General features: G+C 40.6%; 1 protein-coding gene across 1 annotated transcript in view; it reads left to right on the top strand.

Annotated features, from left to right (window-relative positions):
* gad2 (glutamate decarboxylase 2) overlaps window positions 1–25271 on the top strand; it is a 98538-nt gene that overhangs the window by 40981 nt on the left and 32286 nt on the right. The window contains exons 5-7 of the mRNA XM_052016176.1: window positions 1341–1431; window positions 10231–10343; window positions 20711–20826. Coding sequence (XP_051872136.1) covers window positions 1341–1431; window positions 10231–10343; window positions 20711–20826 — 320 coding nt within the window. The remainder of the gene's footprint in view (window positions 1–1340; window positions 1432–10230; window positions 10344–20710; window positions 20827–25271) is intronic.

The raw sequence follows: 25271 nt of genomic DNA, 5'->3' as shown, positions 1-25271 counted from the left end.
AGGAAAAGAGTCAAACAAACAAATTCCTCCATCTTTTCTTCTTATACAAGATCCTCACATCATTGTTCTGTAGGAGAAATGTTCAACCACTCTCAAGGCAGAGCTCTTCACTTCATTACAAAATCAAAACAGTATTTTTTATGTGTCATATTTTCCTTTTTGTTGCTTTTTCAAGTAGAATTTAACAATCTTATCATGTTAGTACACAATGAGCTTATAACATCCACACTGGCCCATCTCCAGTTTTCACATGCAAGTCTCAGTCTAATAATCATAAATAACCTCTTGGTTGCTATTACACAAGGACAAACGTATGTGAAGCATGCTTGAAGAGTTTCCATTCCATCCTACTAAAAGACTAGTTGCTGTCAGGAATCCAAGCACTATAGCACCTGTTGGCAGCCTTATCCATAATATTTGAAACAACAAATGTAATTTGAATGTCGTTCAGAGAGTTGTGCATTTATGTCAGAAACGTCTTGGGGCAGCTATTTAATAAAACCAATCTTGGTTACAGATTATAAAGGGCATTTTAAGCTGAGAAACAAAAAAAATGCTTAACAAGAGTATACGTATTTTGAAGTCCTTTCTGTTCCAGCACTGCTGCCAATGACAGCCTGAACTTATTGGGAGTGATACAAATTAAATGGTGAAGTTCTGCCATCACATTGTGGGGTGTTCTGCTGATTCTTGGGAGTCAATAGTTGTCACTAGTTTGTGTATTGCTGGTCTGTATAATCTTTCCTCAAAAGCATACTTGCTCAGTCCTGGACAGGTAAATTTGTTTCGGTGTTATAGCCTGTAAAGTGTAGATTCCATTGCACCTGGAGCTCTAATATATTATAGATAAATCTCTACTTTAATCAGTTTTATAATGGAGAGAAGTTATCATATACCAAACTTTATGGTGGAATTTTATATGGCAATCATGTTATGCATTAAATAATGTCAAAATCACAATGTGTTATCCTCACATCCTGACACCATGCTTAATCTCAATACTTCTCCAACAGCTATTGTGGGCCAGCAGTAAACCTTAAACTGCATGTACTTTCCAACATTGCTCCAGGCTGGACTCAACAGAAATAAAACAGCCACAAATCATGACCTTCAAATGACAGTGCACATGCAAGATTGTAAACATTGGTTGTTAATCTAGTGCCATGGAATGTACAGTGCAATATAAATGGTGCAAGTTGAAAAGCTAAGGTATTATAGAGTGGATTTTAAATTGACTCTCGGGGTAAGATACCCTTCTGTAACAGTTTTATTTTAATTCAGCACACTTTAAGAATACAGCCAGAAACTGAAATTAACATTCAGTTGTTGTTTGCTCACAGGTCATCCTAGATATTTCAACCAACTCTCAACAGGATTAGATATGGTTGGCCTCGCTGCTGATTGGCTTACCTCCACAGCTAACACTAACATGTAAGTGTGGCTTTGCTGTTGAATTCTAGATTATGTAAAATGTCTTTCTTTTGTACCAAGCCTCACTGATTAATGTTCAATCCTCCGCAATCTATGCATCAGCTATTGTTCTGGCCCTAGAGTCAGAAAGTAGTACAGCAGAGAAATAGGCCCTTTGACCCACCATGTCCATGTCATTCGTTGTACCCCCTAAACTAATCCCATTTATCAGTGTTAGGTTCATAGCCTTCCATGCAATTCAAATCCTTGTCTAGATGCAGGGTTTCAAGCCCGAAACACCGACAATTCCTTTCCTCCCACAGATGCTGCTCGACCTGCTGAGTTCCTCCAGCAGATTGTTTTGGCCTGAACAATGTTTTATAAAGCTATAACATGATGTCCCAGCTCTTAGGTTCTACACCACAGCCAATGCAGGCAAGCATTCAGTAAGCTTTCCTCACCACTTTATCCACCTGCACTGCCACTTTCAGAGATCAATGGACTTGAACTCTGAGGTTCCCCTGTTCGTCAACACTCCCTATGGCCCTACCATTTACTGTGCACATCCTACTACTTTTCCAAAATGCATCATCTCACATTTGTCGGGATTAAATTCCATTTGCCATCATTCTGCCTAACTTTTCAGCTGATCTCTATCATGGCGTCGCCTTAAACAACTTTCTCACTATCTACAATACCACCAATTTTCATATCATCTGCAAACTTACTATTCTATATTCTCCTACATCCACATCCAAGTTGTCAATGTATTTCTAAATTGGTAAGGAACAACCCTCATTCCCAGTGAAATTACCTGCATTGTGATGTGAAAGGAAACCACATTTTGTGTGTAGACCAGGACGGGAACATACCTGTCCCTGGCTTACAAATTTTCAGAGTCTAGTGGTTCCAGGATTTTGGCAAAATTATGTTCAAAGAATGGTGATATATTTTCATATCAAAATGGTGCATGGCTCAGAAGAATAAACTGCAGGTGGTGACTTTCCTGTGCATCTCCTGTCCATATATCTCCTGTCCATATCCTTCTGGGTGGGGATTGTGTGATGAAGGACCCATGGTGAATTACCCTCTTGTGGGTGTTTCAAGTTTCAAGTTTATTTGGTGTATTTAAGGCAAAGATCCATAGGTTCTTGATTGGTAAGAGGGTTAAGGGTTACGGGGAGAAAGAGGGAGAAAGGGGTTGAGAAGAAAAAAAAATCAGCCATGAATGAATGGTGGAGTAGACCCAATGGGCTGAATGGCCTAATTCTGCTCCTATATCTTATGGTCTTATTGTTTATTGTTATAGGCATATATACCCAGGATATAAATGCCATGAAAATTAACTGTTTGCAACAGCAGCACAGTACATTGCACAAATTGCAGCTACAGTGCACCAGGAGTGGAGGGATTGAATGTTTAATGTGGTGGATGGGACATTTTTCAATCAAGCAGACTCATTTGTCTTGCTTCTTGATCATTGTTCAAGTTGCTTTCACCCAAACAACCGGTAAGTGTTCCACAATCCTCCTGCAATGGGCCCTATGGGTGGTAGAAATTCTTTGGCAAATCAGGAGGTGAAACACCCGGCCTCTGAAAACATCAGTGGACACCCCCACTTCTGAGTTTACGATGGTGGAGAGATCAATAATAAAGCAACTGAAGCATGTTAAGCTGAGCATATTGGTCTGGGAAACTCCTGTAGCAATGGCCTGTGGCTGAGATAATTAATCACTATTAAGCACAATCAGCTCCCTTGTTGCTAGGATAAAAACACACACTCAGCAGGTCATGCAACACATCAGAGAGAGAAACAGAGTTAAAATTTCCTGTTAATAACCTTAAGTCTACATCATTTCTACTAGTTCTGTATACTGCTCTCATACATAATGTAAATCATCTTTTCAGCCATTTGTACCCTGCACTCACTTTCACCTTCCCCTTTCCCTCTTTCGACTACCTCTGTACCTCCAGCTCAGGAGGTAGGTTAGTAACGAATATCCATTACAATCTCATGGACTCCCATAGCTATCTCGACTACACACACTCCCGCCTTGCTTCCTGTGAAGACTCCATTTCATTCTCCCAATGCATCTGCCTTTGTTGTATCTGTTCAGATGACACCACCTCCCACACCAGTGTTTCAAAACTGTCTATATGTCCATATATATGCACATATATTTCCATCAACCATGGTTCCACCATAGTTAGCAGAGTTTTCCACTGTGACAGTTCCATTTCCCATACTTTTGTTCTCACTCACCTCCTCCCATCCAAAGCCAAGGTAGAATTCTATTCATCTTCACTTTCCACTGCCATATTCAACAGACCATCCTCCATAATTTCTGATACCATCAGTCTGATGGGACCATGAAACACATTCCCCTGCTGTTCCTGCATTCCAAGGAGCTGTTCCTTCCGTGACTCTCTGATTCACCGTTCCACCTGCGCCATTTCCTCTATTCCCCTCTTATGCCACTTCCTCATTCAACTATAAGAGTTTAACAAACAGTCTGCTGGAGGAACTCAGTGGGTTGAGCAGCATCTGTGGAGGGAAAGGAATTGTCAATGTTTTGGGTTGAAAACTTGCATCAGGACTGAGAGTGGAAAGGGGAGATGGCCAGTAAAACAAGAGGTGGGGGGGGGGGGGGGATGGTGAAACAGGAGCCCAAGGTGATTGGTGTACTGAGGAGGTGTAAAGGATGGTCGAACTAGGTAGAGAAAGGGAGGGGTGGAGTTGGGAGACAGATGCAGATGGATGATAGATGGAGGCATGGATAGATGGAGTCGCTGAGTTCTTCCAGCAGATTGTTTGTTACTCAAATATCCAGTGTCTGCAGTCCCTTGAGATTCAACACCTGCCCCTTTATCTCTATCCTTCCTGTCATCCAGGGAGTCTGCATTCCTTCTAAGTGAAGCAGTGATTTACTTGTGCTATTTTAGCATATTACATTTGGTGCTCATAATACAATCTCCTCTACTTTGGTGGAACAAACACAAATTGGGTGTACAGTTCTGTTCAGTCAGCAAGGATCACTGTATGTTTCCAGTTACCTATTGCTTTAATTCTACTTCCCACTCCTATTTTTACTGACTCTATTTCTCTCTCCGCAGATGATGCCAGACTCGCTGAGTACTTCCAGCATTTTCTCTTTTTATTTTAACTTTCATCCATCTGTAGTGTTTGTATTTGTATTCCATTTGTGTTTGTATTCCATTGTGCTAGGAATGACTCCAGTCAACACAGTTTTCCTCTGATTTACATTAACTTCAATTTTGCTGGAGGGCCTTGTTGCACATTCAGTCAAATGCTGCCTTGATATCAATAACAATCCCTGTCACTACACCCTTGCAATTGTTACTTTTAAATATTATACTTATTATGACACATGAAGAAGTCATTTGGACCATCTAATCTATGCCAGCACCCTGCAGAGCCATCCTCTCATCTAATTCCCCTATAGTTCTGCAACTTATTCTCAGTCTCATGATCTACTTCCTCTTTTTGATCCCTATCTAAGGGGTAATTTACAGAAGCCAACTATTATACACATCTTTGGGATCTGGGAGGAAAATGGAGCATTCAGAGGAAAGTCATGCAGTCACAGGGAACCATACAGACTCAGTACAAGGAGTACTTGAGGTTAGAATCAAATCCAGCTCCCTGGAGCTGTGAGGCAGCAGCACTAACTGCTGCACCACCATGCCACCACTGAGTAATTTAGTATGCTTGCACCAGACTTGCAATGAGGTCTGGGGTGAAGTGATCTTATAGAGGCAAACTGAGCATCAATGATCAGATTCCAGGTAAGTTCCATTTGATGGCATTGATGATGATACCTACAAATGAGGGACAGATGGGCTGGCTTGACTGAAGCATTAACTCCATTTCTCTCTCCATAGCTGCTGCTCGACTGCTGAGTATTTGCAGCATTTTCTGTTTGATTTCAGACTTCCAGAATTGGCAATTATTTGTTATGAATTTATTTAGACATTACATGAGTACTTTCTGACAATGTAATAGCGTAGCAGTGGCTTCACATTGAATCTGCTTTTGAAATTCACTTCCATTGAAATTATGGAACCAAATTTTGGAGACGATTTACAAAATATAGCCACCACCTCTTTTTTGTGCTTAGCTTATGTGACTGAAGGCAAGTTTCTATCACAAGGATCAGAAGTTGAGCAAGAACCAAGATGTGTCAATTCAAAATTCCTTCAGTGCCAGTCCAGGCCGATATTTTAATTTATGTCCTAATCCAATTTAAATAAGGAAAAACATCATAAAACTGGTTTTTCATGCTTAGTTAGGATTTTGGCTTACCTTGTGAGACACGCTGTCAATAGTCAGCATAGTTAGAGGTGAATTGATGCAATTTTCATACAATTGAGTTGTAGCATGAAATTGGCATGCTGCCTGTCTCAAAAGCAATGGAGGGAGGCTAATCACACATTGCAAGGCTATTTTCGGGGGTTACCACGGTTAGCTCCCTGTTTTCAAGATATCTTCTTTGTTCATTTGGTCCTCCTCTTCCTTACACCAATTTCTTGTTCAGGGTTAGCTGTCAACTTCCAACTGGTGAAATCAGCATAGTGTAACTACCAATATAATTGCCTAGAAATTCATCCAAGTTCAGAGCACTATCCCTCTATAAGGGAATAATTTTATGTTCTAAATGGCCTTTGAAATTGAGTTCCATTGATTTCAGTGGAATTTAATTTCAGAAGTGGAATAGGGCATTTTATAGTGTTCTATACTTTACAGTGCATTTATTTCTTCCCCCGGGATGAATTTGAAAGAAAATATGTGCCCTTGCTATGTACTCACACGATTTATTGAATGGTGCTCTTCATTTTCACTGCCTGTTGAAAATTCTGGCACCAATGTTTACCCAGTGAGGGATGAAACAAGCAGTTCTCCATGCTTAATGACTAACACAGGATTATCAAACTGCAGAGTGTCAAAGCAACAGTCTCTTTGACCTCTGATGATTCTAAGCTAGCAATAGATATTCAGAGTCAGTCAATCATCTGTGGTTGCTTTGATATTTAAATGCACCAATAAATTTATTCAGCACTTGTCCAAAACACTATTAATGACTGATCTGCCATCTTGGCTTTTATTGTTACATTTGGAAAAGATCTGTTCCTGGAATTGTATGATTGCAACTCATGTCAGATCACCCTGTAAGCAATATCTAGCCCAGACAAGCAGAACTAACTAGCTAGGGTGCTGCATTATTGTTACACCACATTGTCTTTAGCTGGTTAAAACCATCAGTTACTCTATTTACACCAAGACTTCTACACTAATATCACTATACTGCTAAGACAACTTACGTTTATGTTCTACCTTTAAGATAGAACCATATTGGAGGTACCTTAGCTTTGGCTCTGATTAAGGTCTTCAGGCATGGGTAGATGGTATAATTAGACTTGGTCCCTATGGGATGGTTTCTCTAGGTCAGGCAAACAAAACTCCCTTTGTGGATTTTGTTTGGAAATTGCTTTGTAACCAGAAGAGTTATTAAGGTTAACTAACATAACTAAATACAATGGTAAATGCATTATGTTATTGCCAGGTGTGCCATAGAATATCCACAGTTCTGAAACCATCCATAGCTTGTTTACTCATAAAATACACCTGAGTACTGGAGTCAGTCTCACACCAAAAAACAGCATGTTCTTTGGCGTCTCTTTCTGAATTTGTACAGATTAAATGTCGATATCCCCAAGATGTCTCCTAATAGAATTCAGTTCTAATTTCTCTGCAATGACCTTGGAAAGGTACATTGATCCCTTTTGAGGTGAAATAGCTCCTTAAACTAGATATAACTTCCCAATGTATTTGCAATAATGAGGCACTTGAGATTATTTCCTAATATTGAGCAGCATATATCCAAATGTTGCAAGTAATGATTCATGTGATGGTAACTTATACACACAGACACAACGACATTCATAAAAGCTGTACTTCCTTATTGAAATGGCATCATCTGAGCAGTTAGCTGTCTGGCTCCACAGCTGTTCAGATGAACATTTACAGTCCAACTACATATGACTCACAATCATAAAGCTACAGGTCAGTTCATTGGTGCTGCAGGTAGTGCAGCTGTCTCACTGATCCAGCAATCTGATTCTATTCTGACCTCCAATGCAGACTGTGTGGAGTTTCCTCGTTAGACCTATGACTGTGTGGGTATCCCGTGGATGTTCTCATTTCCTACCACATCCAAAGACACGTAACCTGCCCCACATGTAGGTGGGTTATAGGAGAGTGGGGGGAGGGGGGCAGTGATGGGATGTGACAGAGAATAGGTTATAGGGAAATAAGTGGGAAAATGAGATTGATGGGATTGTCTTCAGAACTGACAAAGACTCAATGGTCTCCTTCACCTGTCAGGGGCCTGGAATGCACTGCCAGGGGAGATGGTAGAAGTAGATATCTTTAGATATGCACACCAAAGTCCCTCTGCTCCTCAGTACTCCCTAGACCTTACCCTTCATGGTGTTTGTCCTCACCTCATTAGTATTCCAAAATGCATCACCTCACATTTATTTAGATTAACTTCCATCTGCCATTTCTCTGCCCATTTCACCAACACAACAATATCATCCTGTAGCCAAAGACTTACCTTTCAACCTGTCAACAATTGCACCAATCTTCATGTCATCTGTGAACTGATCATGCCTCCAAATCATGCAATCTGTATTACAAACAACACTGACCCCTAAGGTACACAACTAGTCACAGGCGTCCAATCACATAAACAATCCTCCACCATCTCCTTCTACCTCCTGTTGTCAAGTTATTTTAGATCCAATTTGCCAACTGGCCCTGGATCCCATGGGCCCTACCATTTTGGACCCGACTCCCATGTGAGACCTTGTTAAAGGCCTTATTGAAGTCCCATGTAAACCACATCTACTGCACTGCCCTAATCAATACATATTGTTACCTTCTCAAATAATTCAATCAGATTGGTCAGAAAAGATCTACTCTTAACAAAGCCAAGCTGCCTTTGTCTGATTAGTCCCTGCCTTTCCAAATGATCATTAATATTGTCCCTCTGAACTTTTTCCAATAACTTTCTTACTACTGATGTTAGGCTCACACAAGTCTGTAATTGCCAGGGTTTTCCCTGCTGCTCTTCTTGAAAAAGGGGGACCACATTTGCTAAGCAGCCCAAGGAGCATCTTGAATAAATAGAGTGGACAGCCAGCGCCTCTTTCCCAGGGCGCCAATGCTCAAAACAAGAGGACATGGCTTTAAGGTATTGGGTGGGAAGTTCAAGGGAGATGTCAGAGGGAGGTTTTTCACCCAGGTGCATGGAATGCACTGCCTGGGGTGGTGGTGGAGGCTGATACATTGGACAAGTTCAAGAGATTGTTAGATAAGCATATGGAGGAATTCAAGTTAGGGGGATATGTGGGAGGAAAGGGTTAGATAGTCTTAGGTGTGGTTTGAAGGGCAGCACAACATGGTGGGCCAAAAGGCCTGTATTGTGCTGTATTTTTCTATGATTTTTCTGTGGTTCTATGGTTGATTACTAAATGCAGACACTGCAATGCTTTTATTAATGACAAATCAAAACCAATATCCATGAATTAGCAAACACCAGCTACTGTCAGAGCAATTCAGTTTTGTTAGAAGCTACACAGCCTTATTTCTCAAGCTCCCTCTACATATTGGTTCACCGGAAAATTTATTTTTCTGCTGTGTCTCTTGAAAACAAAGTTTAAAGGGAGCCAGAGAACTGGGACCCCGGTGCACTTACAGGAAATATGGGAACCGGGGTCTTGGTGGGTGAAAGGGAGACTGGAATCAGCACCGGTGAGCCAGATGCTGAACCAACAGGAGTTTCAGTTAGTTGGATAGCAGATTATCAGAGTTTTGCTATGTTACTCTTTATCTGGTGATACCATTTAGCTAAGGGGCAATAATTTCTGGAAGATGGGTGAATGTTCATTACATCTTCCCTTCATCAGTTTCTATGTCCTTCCATTGGATGTGCTATGGAGTTAGCAGAAAGTTAAAAGTAAGGATTGGGAAATCGAGGGGGCACCAGTTCAGATTCTTTCCATTTTCCCAACACTAAATAAACATTAAATTCTTCCATTGCATTGTAAGAGGTTGTGCTAATCCCTTTAAATATAGTTTGGATGTGGCATGAGCTACAAGAAAAGGAGATTCAGTAATTGTTTTCAAAGTGCAATTAGATATGTCACAGTTCAGTGGAGAAAAGTGGAGAGCTAGACTAATTGTGCAGCTCTAACAATGAGCCTCCCTCAGTGCTCTATCGCTCCAAGCTTTTGTGCTGAGTTTTTCAATATGTGCCGTACATGTCTATCCCATCGACACTTAATGCTCATCTTTGGGAGAAAAAGAGGCAGTATCTTTGGTATGGCAGGATGAGGGTCCACTTCCTCATTCTTATTGCAGATTCATCTTTCAAACTCTTCAGCGCAAATCCATGTTATTTAGTCATAGAGCCATAGAGAGATACAGCACTGAAACATTGAAGCTCCAAGTCAATACAGACTGATATTTTGGAACTGAACTCATCCCTGGATCCCCTTCTTTGTTCACTTGGAAAGCCATCATTAGCATCTGTCTCTTTGACCATATCTTCAACCATTTCCCTTAATCATTTTCTCCTTCCTAGTCAGTGTCTAGTAGACACTCATCTGCTCACCCTCTGTATAGTCCCTTGCATCGACCCTGTTTTGTTGCTGTTCTACAGCAGTCTTTATTTATCCACAAGAAAGTAATATGAACCATACTAATGCAATATATTATTTATTGTGAATTATCTTCAGGTTCACATATGAGATCGCACCAGTGTTTGTCCTGCTGGAATACATCACACTGAAGAAAATGAGGGAAATGATTGGCTGGCCTGGAGGATGTGGAGATGGAATATTCTCACCTGGTACATGAATTTTTAGGCTTTCTTTGTGACTTTCCTTGTGGTGCAGTTAAATTAAGAAGAATAGCAGCCATGAAATAATTCATTACTCACCAGATTCAAAATAAAAAGGTGCCAGATAATTATGCAATCTCTTCCAAACTATAAGACAATGTAAAACAGAGAAAAATCCAGCAATGACTGTAGAAATTTTCACCTTTTTTCAACAGATAGGGTTTACGTTGTGCTTACATTTTGATTAGGTCTACAATGCCAAATAATTTGTGGCTGTATAACAAAATTAGCTGAAGCATTTCTAGCATTTGCTAAATTAGTCTTGGAATTCCCTGTAAATTTCTGATGCAAACTTGGTCTAAGAGTCACAACATAAAAGTTTTATTTTCCCAAAGAAGTAGATGTGAAGGTGGTTTTAGTAGTTCAAATCCTCAATTAGTTCAAATTCCTTCAAATGTTTTGCGTTACTCCCAACTTACATGTACTTAAAAGTGTTACTTCAGCTTTCAGTATAGTGTCATCTGGAGGCAAAAGATTCACAAAAGTGAGTTTCCTTCATTTATACTTGTCCTGAACATATTAAAATTTTAAGTGCAGCAAAACCCAAGATGTCTTGTCTTTGAAGATTTTTTAAAAAGTTCTCTTCACGAGCAGCTTGTCCAAATGTTGTGGCATAAAAATCTGTTGCATTATCACTTAATGCTTTCAACATTTTGTATCTACATAGAAAATTCATTCTTTGACTTCAGTGGAATGACTCTCAGATCATGTGCACAATGGCATGACTATATCATACAGTTTTTGCTGCCAATTTGAGATCAATTTTAGGCAAATGTGCATAAATGATGACTTATTGAATTCAGATTTCAATTTTCATTACAGCCATAAATGGAAAGAAAAGCAGAGATAATGTTTCAGATTGGAAAGTATGAAAACGTTAACTTTAAGATCCAGAGAGAGTTGGGGGGGAGGGATCGATCTGACAAAGGGAATGTCTCTGATAGGGTTATGCCAGTGTTGCCATAGAGATAAGCTGCAGATGAAATTATCTGGTAGATTATTGAAGGTGGTTGCACAGAGAGAACATTAACACAGCACTGATCTTTGCAGCACACTACTGGTCACAGGACTCCAAGCAGAAAAACAACCCTCCACTACCACTCTATGGCTCCTTCCACCAAATCAATTTTGTACCCAGTTGGCTAACTCACCCTGGATCCCATGTAGTCTAACCTTCCAGATCAGCCTACTATGTGAGATTTGCCAAAAGCCTTGATCACGTCCATGTAGACAATGTCTACCTCCCTGGTCTTGTCAATCTTCTTGGACACCTCTTCAAAAAACTCAATTAAATTCATGAGACTAGATTTCCCATGCTGACTATTTCTGACTATTTCTAATCAGTCCTTACTTTTCCAAATACAGGTAGATCCTGTCTCTCAGGTTCCCCTTCAGTAACTTTCCCACCACTGATATTAGGTTCATTGGCCTCTCATTCCCTGACTTGTCCTTGCAGCAATTCTTAAATAAAGGCACAACATTAGCCACCCTCCAGTCTTCCAGTACCTCACCTGAGGCTAAGGAAGATACAAACATCTTTGCCAGGGTCCCAGCAATTTTTTCCCTTGCTTCCCACAATGACCTAGGATGCTCCTGGTCAGGCACTAAGGATTTATCCACCTTTAAGCACCTCAAGACTGCCAATGCCTCCTCTTTCATAATATCAATATATTCAGGACATCACTGTGCACTTCCCTGAATTCCTTAGTTTTCATGAGCACCTATGTAGTAAATACAGACAAGAAGTATTCATTTAAGACCCTGCCCATCTACCATGGCTCCACACATAGAAAACCACATCAATCCTTAAGGGGACCTAGTCTCCCTCTAGTTATCCTTTTGCTTGGAATAAACTTATAGAAGCTTTTAGGATTCTCCTTTACCTGATCCGCTAAAGATATCTCATGTACCCCCCTTTGCCCTCCTGATTTCCTTCTTAAGTGTACTCCTACATCCCTTATAGTCCTCAAGGGATTCACTTGATCACAACTGCCTACACCTAATATGTCTCTTCCTTTATCCTGACCAGAGCCTCTATATACCTCATCAGCCAGAGTTCACTAATCCTGCCAGCCTTGCCCTTCACTCTAACAGGAACATGTTCCAAATTAGAATCAGAGTCAAATTTATTATCACTGATTTAGATGACGTGAAGTTTATTATTTTTGCAGCAGCAGTACAATACAAAGACATAAAATTACGATAAATTACAGAAATAAATAAATAGTGCAAAAAAAAGGAATAACAAGGACCGTTCAGAAATCTGATGATGGAGGGGAAGAAGCTGTTCCTAAAATGTGGAGTATGAGTCTTCAGGCTCCTGTACCTCCTCCCCAATGGTAGTAATGAGAAGAAGACATGTCCTGGATGGTGAGGGTCCTTAGTGATGGATGCCACCTTCTTGAGGCACAGCCTGTTGAAACTGGGCAGGAAGGGTTGTGCCTGTGACGGAGCTGGCTGAGTCTACAACCCTCTGCAGCCTCTTCCAATCCTGCACGTTGGAGTCTCCATCCCAGGCTGTGATGCAACCAGTCAGAATGCTCTCCACTGTACATCTATAGAAATTTGTAAGAGTCTTTGGTGACGTACCAAATCTCCACAAACTCCACACAAAGTAGAGCCCAAGCCCTGAAATCGCCCAATCTCGTTTTTAAAAACCTCCACTTTCCACACATCCCTTTACCTGCTATCAGCCTCTCCCAATTAACCTTTGCAGGTTCCTGTCTAATGCTATCAAAATTAGCCTTGCCCCAGTTTCGGATTTTAACTCGTGGAACAGTCCTATCCTTATCCATAATTATTTTGAAACTAATGGAATTATGGTCACTGGTCCGAAAACAATAAATTACTAATCGCAATAGCCAATATTCTGCAGATTTGATGACGCTTAACATTTTATGAAGAAACTCCCATGAATGACCCAATTACTATTAATGTTCAATTTCATTTTATTGAGAGTAATTTGAAGCCAAACCACAAGAACTCACTCAAACACCTCTCTGAGCACATCTTTTTCGAGATTTCCATCTGACTATTAGATTCAATGCTTGATTAAAGCAGTCTGCAACACCAGTGAGAAGCGGCTGTGCAAAATCTGTATCATTATTACGAAAGTTTCTCCCATTTATCAGTCATGTAGTGGTGCTGTCTATGGATCAACCAACCATTCATTTCATCCAGTTGATGAGGGACCAGCAGCATAGTAGATAGTGGAAGAGGTGACAAAGTGATTAATTATTTTTTATAAAGCAGTTAAAAATAATATTCTCTGTCTCACTGCAGCTGTCCTACTGTTTAATGGTGAGATTTATTTTTATGTAATTGCAGATTGTACCCTAAAGGTATTGGCACCATTATTGACACTTATATATATCACAGTGTACTTTTTTTTAGACTGATCCATGTGGAAATCAGGTCAAGGAGAGTGAAAAGACTTGTGGTGATGTAAATGATGTACTCCTGTCAGCAAAAAGAGAGTAAGATTTACCTCTTGGACTAGAATTGTAGAAAATGAGTAATAAAGAGTGGGCTTTTCATATAAGGTGGTGCGTACACCGTCTTCTGGAGAACGAAATTGGAAGAGGAAGATCATCTTCATCAAGTGAGGATTGCCATTATGAATGGGCTCGTCTATGGGCTCGATGACTAATCCTGCAGAATTACTGAATGCCGTATGACTCTTCAGCTCACTCCATCACCAAACCAACATACCATGATCACCAGTTTATATGCCCAGTGCTTTTGGCTTTGGATAAGGCTAAGAAGAACTTCTTCTGCAACCTTGATAAAATCATAATCCACATCCCAAATGAGACTAACTGATCTTTCTGGGTGATCTGAATGCTGGCGTGGAAAGGGGCGCAAACCTCCGGCAAGATGTGATCAACAAATATTAAGTAGGGAGCACTGACTCCAGAAGGGTCTTTCTCTTGACCACCTGCTTGGAGCATGGCCTTATCATAACCACCCTGTTTCATCAAAGAGACAAGTCCAACACACCATTACAAGCACTGGGACTTTCTAGATTATATCATTGTCTGGGAAAGGGATAGAAAAGATTTCTGCATCACCCATGTCATGATGCATAAGACGATAATAGACCAGATTATTCAGTGGTCAGGCTGCTAGACTGACCACTGAGTAATCTGATCTATTATCTTCATCAACCTGGCCCCAAAACATCAGCACCAACGGAGTTCTGCTATAAGAAGATCAATGTGGAAGCTCTCAAGGACACCACAAAGCCAATTCTTCACAGATAGTGCCCAACAACCTCTTGATTCCCAGCCCACAGGAACTTCAGTACGTTCATAGTTCATGGGTCGTTCTGAAGTCTGAAATAAATGGCATCTGAGAAAAAACTTTTTACTTCAACAAGAAGAACCAGGACTGGATTGATGACACTGACTAGGAGGTCAAGATCTAATTAACCCCAGACATAACCTATTCCTGGATTAGAAGTTCCACCTGGCCTCAATGAAGAAATAGCACCACAGTCACCTGAAAGTGGAGGTCCAGCAGAAAACCCAACACTAAAGGACAGGTGGTGGATGGAGAGAGTACAAGAAGTCCTGCAACCTTCTGACAGCCATGAAATGTGTGGCTTCTGCAGCATCTTTATGAGCCATCTCCCATCCCAATACCCAAGGCCTTAATCCTACTGAGAACCAAGAATGTGGAGGAACTCTTCATGGACAGAAACATAATCAATACCCATTGGAAGAGGCACTTTGAAGACTTCCTCAACCGCAATCCTTGGCTTTCACAGCGGTCAATCTAGGCAAGCCTTGTTGTATCTCCTGAAGTCAGGAAGGCTTCTGATTGGGTTTTATGAAGAAGTTACTAAGAAATTTAGTGAAGACAAGGCAGTATATGTCATGTACATAGACGTTAGCAAGGCTTTTGAAGGTCCCACATTGAAGGTTGGTCCAGGAAATTAGGGCACAGGGATCCAAGGTTTTTTGGAAAATTGAATCCAAAATTGGCTTGGTGACAGGAGACAAGAGGGTAGTGGTGGAAGACTGTTTTTTCTGACTGGAAGTCTGTAACCAGTGATGTACCTTAGGGATTGGTGCTGGGACCTTTGTTGTTTGTCATATATATAAATGACTTGGATGAGAATGTCAATGGTCTGATAAGTAAGTTTGCTCATGACATGAAGATTGGTGGAATTATAGGTAGCAAGAATGGTTGCCTAAGGATACAGATGGACATAGATCAGCTGGAAATTTGGGCAGAGTGATGGAAGATAGAACTTAGTCCAGACAAGTGTGAGGTAATGGTATTGGTATTGGTTTATTATTGTCACTTGTACCGAGGTAGAGTGAAAAACTTGTCTTGGATACCGTTTGTACAGATCAATTCATTACACAGTGCACTGAGGTAGTACAGAGTGCATTGAGGTAGTACAGGGTAAAAACAATAAGTGAATACAGAGTAAAGTGTCACAGCTACAGGGAAGTTCATTGCAGGTAGACAATAAGGTGCATGGTCAAACAAGGTAGATTGTGAGGTCAACAGTCCATCTCATCATATAAGGGAACTGTTCAATAGTCTTATCATTGTGGGATAGAAGCTGTCCTTGAGCCTGGTGGTATGTGCCCTCAGGCTCCTGTATCTTCTGCCTGATGGGAGAGGAGAGAAGAGTGTATGACCCGGGTGGGTGGGGCCTTCGATTATGCTGGCTGATACATTTTGGGTTTAATGCATTTTGGGTTGTCTAATACTGGCCGGACATATACATTAAATGGCAGGGATCTTAAAAGTGTTGATGTACTGAGGAACGTCAGGGTGCAAATTCATATCTCCCTGAAAATAGCGACACAGGTGGAGAGGGGAGTGAAGAAGGTACTTAGGTTGCTTATCTTCATAGGCAGGGGTATTGAATATAAGAGTTGGGGCATCATGTTGCAGTTGTAAAGGACATTGGGTAGGTCACACTTGGAATATTGTGTGCAGTTCTGGTCACCCCAATACAGAAAGAATGTGACAGCACTAGAAAGAGTGCAGAAGAGATTCACCAGAATGCTGCCTGGAATGGAGGGCTTCAGTTACAATGAGAGATTGGATAGGCTGGGATTGTTCTCACTGAAGCGCATAAGGCTGAGGGGTGACATTGTAGAGGTTTATAAAATTATGAGGGACATAGATATAGTCACAGTCTTATTCCAAAGGTTAGGGGAGTCTAAAACCAGAGGATATAGGTTGAAGGTGAGAAAGGAAAGATTTAAAGGAGATCTGGGGTGCAAGTTTTTCACACAGAGGGTGGTGGGTATATGGAACAAGACGTTAGAGGACGTGGTAGAGGCATGTACAATCACAGCATTTAAAAAGCATTTGCACAGGTACATGGATAGGAAAGGATGGGCCAAATGCAGGAAAACGAACTTAATGTAGACAGGCATCTTGGTCAGCACTGACAATTCGGGCCAAAGGGCCTGTTTCCGTGCTGTGACTCTATGAAGGCCGTATCCTAACTGAAACAATAACAGTGTATCCGTCCACTCATCTTGTCAGCCACCACCTGCTCCACCTGTGGAATGGACTGCTGTTCCCACATTGACCTCATTAGCCATCTCAAGACCGACAAAACCAGATTGGATGCAAATCATCCTCAATCCCGAGGGACTGCCCAAGTAGGAGGAGAAAGATATATCCCTTCCAATTTTCCTTCCCATTGATCAGGATGGGTGTATGATACATCCATTGCATCCTTCCAGAGTTGAATTACACCAAAGTTTCAATCCATTGATCAGGATGGGCGTAGAACACATCCATTGCATCCTTCCAGAGTTGAATTACACCAAAGTTTCAACCACCAAAGTTCCTTGTTAGTTGATACATTTAGAACAAACACAGTATCTACCAGCTAAATATGAAATAAACCATCAAACCAAATATTTAACATGAGCGTGATTGAACATGAATCCATGATCGATGAGGTTATATCTGAACTCAGAATTTGAAAGTGTTTTGGTTATTTTATATGAAACCCAAGTGTCTTACTATATGTATGTTGGACGGGGCATGGGGAAGGGGTGGTGTAGGTGTTGGAAGATAGGGTTTAGAGAGAAGCAGCAGAAGTTTTGTTCCATTTACAACCAAATTAGCAATTTTCCAGTATTGTGTGCTTGAACATGGAGCTCATTTCTCATTTGGCTGGTCGGGAATTTACATTCCACTCAGACGTGTAGCTCTCAGGCTCACAAATATAATTTTATCAACACCTGCACGTCCTTTATTTGGAAAAGCGGTTCACACTGATTTACTCAACAATTAATATCAAAGGAATTTGTTTCTAGGATGTTCTCCATTTATACTTGAGCTCCTTTCTGAATAAATTCTGGTTAAATGCTAATTAAATGGATCTATGGTTATAACATATTTCGTGACAGGCAAAGAAATCTCATCCATTATTGTCTGGATTATTTTGGTTCAGCTGCCTATCAAGAATTAAAGTTGGCTGTTTGTTTAACAAATGCAAATTTCAAGAAGATGAATTTAATTTGCAGATAAAATGATGTAAATTCTTCACTTTGCAAAACTACTGTAAGTTTCAGAGTAAGGGTTCCCGACCTGAAACATTAACTGGTTTCTCTTTCTACAGAGGCTGCTTGACTAGCTGAGTTTTTCCAGCATTTCAGCTTTTGTCAGAATAATTTAACAGTTTGTTGCATTGTTGTATTACCGGGTTTATTGATTTATATCCCAATGGTGTATATAAATTTTGAACCCAGGCTATAACTTCTCAAGAAGAATCTTTCAAGAGGTTCGCATTTATCTCTGAAAAATTGCATGGAAGCTCAGCCCTGATCCAGGGGGTTGCATTAAGCTGTGTGTTCACTTCTTGGCTGAAGCTGGATAACTCTTCATTAATTATTAGTGGATGGACTGCAATACACTTACTTGACCACAGATATTCTCAGGTTTTCATTCGGATGTGCATCATCTGCTTTCTCTTATCGCCTAGGAAGGTCAATGACTTTATTTTTAAAGCAGACAGCTGAACCAATTGAATGTGATGTGTTTTGAGTGAAAATCCGACAGCTAAACCTTTGCTAGATCACAGTATACTTGTAGAATCAGAAAGGGAAATTTGTTAGAACTGGTACCAATGAAGTTGTAAAGGTCTTAAAATGGGGCTGATAGCATTACCACCCACTATTCCTGATGATGCCATCAGCACCAATTTAAAGGTGCCTACCAGTGCACTCTCCTTAGGTCCTAATCCAGCCAATAGTTCCTCTTAATAAGCAACCTAGGATTCCAGGATCCCAATTGCCAGTTTAGGTCAGAACCATTCTGAGTATCTGTTCTACATCCCCCAATCAATTCACTTGTAATAATAACTAAACTAATCTGAGGTAAGCTTAATTTTTCAAATTTATTATATTGGGGAGTAAGGAACATAAGTACTCTAAGTCTCACTAAAACAATTCAGGTCTCAGGTGTCTTGGTAAACTACCATGTCCCTTCTTCTCAATCAAGACCACGATCCACTTACCCATCCTCTAACCCACACAAACTTACTTTGCTTCCAAATGAAAATCAAAGAGCTACAGATATTGGAAATCTAAAATACAAACAGAAAAGGTTGAATACCTGTAACATTAACTCTGTTTGTCTTTCCATGGATGCTGTGTGAGCTGCTAAGTGTTTCCAGCAGTTTCTATTTATTTTATTTTTCTACCTAAGCCAGGATGCCCAATATTGACCATGCTTAATCAAATGAGCTGCATCATGATGTCCATTTTTTTTCCCTATGCCTTTCAGGACAATGTAAATGTAGTGGCCTCAATAACACTTTACAGCAACCCGGGTTCAATTCCGGTCGCTGTCTGTAAGGAGTTTGTATGTTCTCCCCGTGTCTGTGTGGGTTTCCTCCGGGTGCTCTGGTTTACTCCCACATTCCAAAGATGTACAGTTAGGAAGTTGTGGGCACCGGAAGCATGGCGACACTTGCGAGCTGCCCCCAGAAGATTCTACACAAATAGGTGAATTTCACTGTGTGTTTCGATGTACATGTGACTAATAAAGATATCTTATCTTAGTTTCTTCAACAAGGCTACCAGTGGCAGGCAGGCAAACTTCAAAAGAACAGCTGGAGTTAGCTATTCTGATTAGGAATCATACCTACTTCCCCTGTTCCCTTGGAATTTTGCCTTTAATTGATGGATAACTCAATGTCACTGAGGTATTTTTTAACTATCAGTGTCAAGTTGTAGGTTAAGTGGAAAATAAAACATAGAGAATGAAACTTGCTGCAGAACATGAGCTGTAACCTACCAGCAAATTATAGATAATTAAAGCAGAAACACTTAGCAGGTCAGGCAGCATCTGTGGAAAGCGAAACAGTTAATTAAATCACACCTTTTTATTCTAACTATCCCTCCTTGCTCCTGAAAATTAACTTGTTTTTCTCTTTCCCAATTCTTATGAAGGATCTTGGGCCTGAAACGTTGACTGTGTTTTCCTTTCCATGAATGCTACCTGACCTGCCGAGTGTTTCCAACATTTTCTGTTTTTATTTCAGATTTCCAGCAGCAGCAGTTTGTTTGATTTTCAGCAGATTATAGACCAAAGCCTGAAAAACATAATCAGAATCAGATTTATTATCTCTAATATATGATGTGAAATATATGATGTAAAGACATAAAAATCTATAAAATACAGATATAAATAGTGCAAAAAAATGAATAATGAGGTAGTGTTCATGGGTTCATGGATCATTCAGAAATCTGATCACAGTGGGGAAGAAACTGTTCCTGAATCATTGAGTTTGGGTCTTCAGGCTCCTGTACCTCCTCCCTGACGGTAGTAACAAGAAGAGGGCATGTCCTGGATGGTGAGGGAGCTTAATGATGGATGCCACCTTCTTGAGGCACTGTGTCTTTAAGATGTCCTCAGTGATGGAGGGGTTTGTGTTCGTGATGAAGCTGGCTGAGTCTATAACCCTCTGCAGCCTCCTGCAATCCTGTGCTTTGGAGGCTCCATACCAGGCTGTGATTCAAGGGGTTGGGTGCATGGAATTAATTAGTGTGTGTTCTGTACATTTTATGAACATCAACAACACACTCATGACAATATCACCTGATACCGTATATCCAGAACAACTGGGTCGTTTTATCAAGGCCATTTAAGATAAATGATTAGAATGGAACAAAGTCGTAGAAACGGATTCAAACTAAGTCCAGTCAAGCTGCAGCTGATATCTTCCGTTAAAGACAGTTAATTATTGGATCAATGTGTCAGACAAGAATTAGCATTCTTCCACATCATTATTGTGAAAACTGAATGTGTCTCATTTTCTGATTTAGGTGGAGCCATATCAAACATGTATGCCTTGCTAATTGCACGCTACAAGCTGTTTCCTGAGGTTAAAGAAAAAGGAATGGCTGCCCTTCCCAAACTGATTGCCTTCACTTCAGAACACGTATGAATTTTATTTCTTATTCTTGTTGAAACGTTGTATAGATGGCGATTATGCATATAGAGTCAAGACCTCCTAAGGATGCATTTTTACCCCATTTTATCCTTTTATTTAATGTTTCCTGTTAACACTGATAAACATTTGGGCAATAATCTGGTGTCTGTCTAAATATTGCTTTTAAATATTTCCATTAGCACATTATCATTTGATTTGTACTGTAAAGCTGCTGTTCTGATTTTGGATGTAGTTATAATGCTAAAACAATATTGTGTCAAAGCCCACAGTCATAGAGTCATAGAGTTATACAGCACAGCAAAAAGCCCTTTGGCTCATATTTGTTCATGCCGACCAAGACGTACAGTATATTCAACTAATCCCATTTCCTAGAACTTGGCCCATGTCCCTTTAAATTCTTGTCGTCCATCTACCTGTCCACATACTTCTTAAATGTATCTAAGGTACTTGCCTCAACCACTTGCTCTGGCAGTTGGTTCCATATATCTACCATCCGCTGTGTAGAAAAGTTGGCCTTCAGGTTCTTATTAAACATTTCACCTCTAACCTTAAAACTATGTCCTGGAATTTTTGATTCCCCAACTCTGGATAAAAGACTACTCACCCTATCTATGCCCCTCATGATTTTATATACCTCTATGAGATCACCCCTCAGTCTCCTACACTCCAAGGAGTAAAGGCCCAGCCTGTCTAACCTCTCCCTATAATTCAGTACCTTAAGTTCTGGCAACATCTACGTAAATCTTTTTTTGCACTCTTTCCAGTTTAATCACATCCTTCCTATTAACAGGGTGACCAAAAACCAAACACAATACTCTAAGTATGCCCTCACCAACATCTTGTAAAATCGCAACGTAACCTCCCAACATCTATATTCAGTGCCCTGACTGATGAAGGCCAGCATGCCAAAAGCCTTCTTCACCACCCTATGTACCTGTGACTCCACTTTAAGGGAACTTTGCACCTGTACTCCAAAGTCTCTCTGTTTTACAACAGTACCCAGGGTCCTTCTATTCAATGTAAAAGTCCTACCTTGATTTGTCCTTCCAAAATATAACACTTCGCAATTATCTGAACTAAATTCTATTTGCCATTCCTCAGTACATCCACCCAGCCAATCATGATCCTGCTGCAATTCTTGATAATCCTCTTCACTGTCTATTACACCACCTATTTTAGTGTCATCTGCAAACTTACTAACTATTCCTCATATATGGTCATCCAAATCACTAATATAGATGACAAATAACAATGGGCCCAGAACTAACTATTCCTTGTTATATGCTCATCCAAATCATTAATATAGATAACAAATAACAATGGGCCCTGGGGCACACCACTAGTCACAGACCTCCAGTCTGAGAAATATCTGTTCACCATCACTCTCTGTTCCCTACCATCCAGCCAATTTTGTATCCAGTTTGCTGGCTCTCCTTGGATGCCATGCGATCTAACCTTCCAGAGCAGCCTACCACGTGGAACCTTATCAAATGTCTTACTGAAGTCCATATATACTATGCCTAGCGCCCTCCCCTCATCAACTTTCCTCATCACTTCATTAAAGAACTCAATCAAGTTTGTAAGACAAGATCTCCCACGCACAAAGCCTTGCTGGCTAACCCTAGTCAACCTCTGCTTTTCCAAATGTAAGTATATCTTATCCCTTAGCAACTTACCTACCACAGATGTTAGGCTAACGGCTCTATAATTACCAAATCTATCCTTACAGCCCTTGTTAAATAAAGGCATAACATTTGCTATTCTCCAGTCTTCCAGCACCTTGCCAGAGCATAGTGATGTTGCAAATATCTCAGCAAGGGCTCCCGCAATTTCTTCTCTAGCTTCCCATAGTGTTCTTGGATATACCACGTCTGGACCTGGAGATTTGTCTACCTTCATACATCTTAACACATGCAACACCTCTTCTAATGTAAAATGGACTGCTCCAAAAACATCTCCATTAACTTTGCCAAGTTCCTAAGTTTTCACATCTTTCTCCATGGTAAAAAAAACTCTGCCCATCTCCAGCAGTTCCACACATAGATTTCTGTCTTGGTCTTTGAGGGCCCTATTTTTACCCTAGTCACTCTTTTTCCCTTGATATACTTAAAAAATCTTAAGATTGTCCTTAATTTTCTCTGCCAAAGCCCCCTCTTTACCATCCTAATTTCCTTCTTGAGTATACTCCGGCATCCTCTATATATCTCCAGTGATTCACTTGATCCTAGCTGCCTGTATTTGACCCCCTCTTTATCCCTTGACATCCAGGGTTCCCAGCTCCCAGCAGCTTTGCCTTTTACTTTAACAGGAACATGGGGTCCTTGAACTCTTGCTATCTCACTTTTGAAAAGTTCCCACTTACCAGAGATCCCTTTGCCCGCAAACAACCTAGCCCAATTAACCTTTGCAAGCTCCTGTCTAATACCGTCAAAATTCGCCTTACCCCAATTCAGAACTCGAACCTGCGGACTAGTTCTGTCCCTTTCCATAACTATTTTAAAACTAATGGAACTATGGTCACTGGTCCCACAGTCCTCCCCTACCGTGACCTCAGTCACTTGCCCTTCCTTACTTCCCAGGAGCAGACCAAGCTTTGCCCCCTCCCTGACAGGGCCCTCTATATACAGTCCGAGGAAACTTTCCTGAACGCACTGAATAAATTCCACCCCATCTAGACCTTTAACACTATGGCAATTCCAGTCAATTCTAGGAAAGTGAAAATCTCCTCTGATGACAACTCCCCAATCTCCCTGCATATTTGTTCCTCTAATTCCTGAGGACTGCTTAGGGGTCTATAGTACAAACCCAACAAGGGGATCATCCCCTTCTTATCTCCCAGTTCCACCCATAAAGCCTCACCAGATGATCTTTCAGTAATATCATCTCTAACTATTGCAGTGATGTTCCCCTTAATCAAAAACAAACTCTCCCTCTCCATCTCTATCTCCCTAAAAGCACCTTTATCCCAGAACGTTAAGCTTAAGCTGCCACTCCTGCCTTTCCCTTAGCCATGTTTCCATAATGGCTATAATGTCCCAACCCCACATACCTATTCATGCCCTAAATTCATCCACCTTACCTGTCAGACCGAAGTAAATGCATTTTAATCCAAACAACTCTCCTCGCTCTTCGTCATGCTCCTTCCTGTCCTGCCTGTTCAATTTGCTTTCGCTGTCTTCTCTATCACTATCCTGCCTCTCAACTGCCTCACTTCTACTTATGATCCCACCCCACTGCCAATCTAGTTTAAACCCTCCCTAGTAGCACTAGCAAGGATATTGGTCCTCCTCCAGTTGAGGTGTAACCCATCCCTCCTGTATTACTCAACATTAATATTTAGCCACATGACAGGATATTATTCTAGCGTTATTATAATTGTCTATTTTAATAACAAAATCATATTTTATTGAATAACTGATCAAGATCCCAATGAACAATGAATAAGTGGGTAACAATAATAATGCTAATTGATTGCTCTCCACCATCAGAAATCTCATTCACTCTGCTGATCAAGGCAGGGATTAATTTTAAGTTACTGCTTTCTTCAAAGAACTGGTGGGAAGTGAGTCTTGATTGAGTTGTTGTTATTGGTGAAACTTTTTTTACCTTGATGTCAGATATATAATATATCTGCTGCTAAATTATTACAGATCACTTTGTACAAGGAAAACGGCCAAGATGATGATCAAAAATTTAGTACGTGTTTGAATTCTGCTGATTGTAGGTGTAAATTTGATTTCTACACATCATCTGTTAACTGAAGCCTCTGGATGAGAAGGATGAGGGTCCTTGACCAAATTCAGTAATATCAATGCAAACTCTAAGCTAACAATCCAGTGCGTTACCAATAACATGCCGTGCTGCCTTTTTTGAATAGCATAAAAGGTCCTGTTATTTTCAGGAAAGGCAGAAAATACTGGAGATACTTAGCAGGTCAGGCAACTTCTCTGGAAAAAATACAGTTAACTTAACTTTTCAGGTCTAAGACCTTTCAGAGCTGGTAAAGTGAGAAAACGGGTGCTTTAAATTATACAGAGAGAGGTAATGAAAAGAACAAAGAGGATGTCTTCAACAGGATGGAGGCCAAGATTGCCTAAGTGACACAAGTGCTGTTGATACCATCTAACAGAGGGTGATAAATGCTTCTTAATCATGGCTGATTTATTTGGTGGAGTATAAGCAGAGGGAGACAAATGAGGGCAGTAGAAAGAAATCAGAACCATTCAGTCAAGAAAACACTAAGCCTGCACATTAATTTTCCACCCAACCCTGACCCTTCTGTTGTTGGACTCTTATACTGTTCCAATGAAATCCAATCGAGACATGCTGCAGCCCTTTGGACTCGATGTAAGTTCAACAATTTCAGATCACCAGCCTTTCCTGCTCGTGTCAGAATTGACCCAATCTACCTGTAACATTAACACAGTTTTTCT

Source organism: Pristis pectinata, chromosome 5 (genome assembly GCF_009764475.1).
Source record: "Pristis pectinata isolate sPriPec2 chromosome 5, sPriPec2.1.pri, whole genome shotgun sequence".
Taxonomy (NCBI): domain Eukaryota; kingdom Metazoa; phylum Chordata; class Chondrichthyes; order Rhinopristiformes; family Pristidae; genus Pristis; species Pristis pectinata.
Note: the sequence above shows the minus strand (reverse complement) of the source record. Positions and strands in the feature narration are given on the sequence as shown.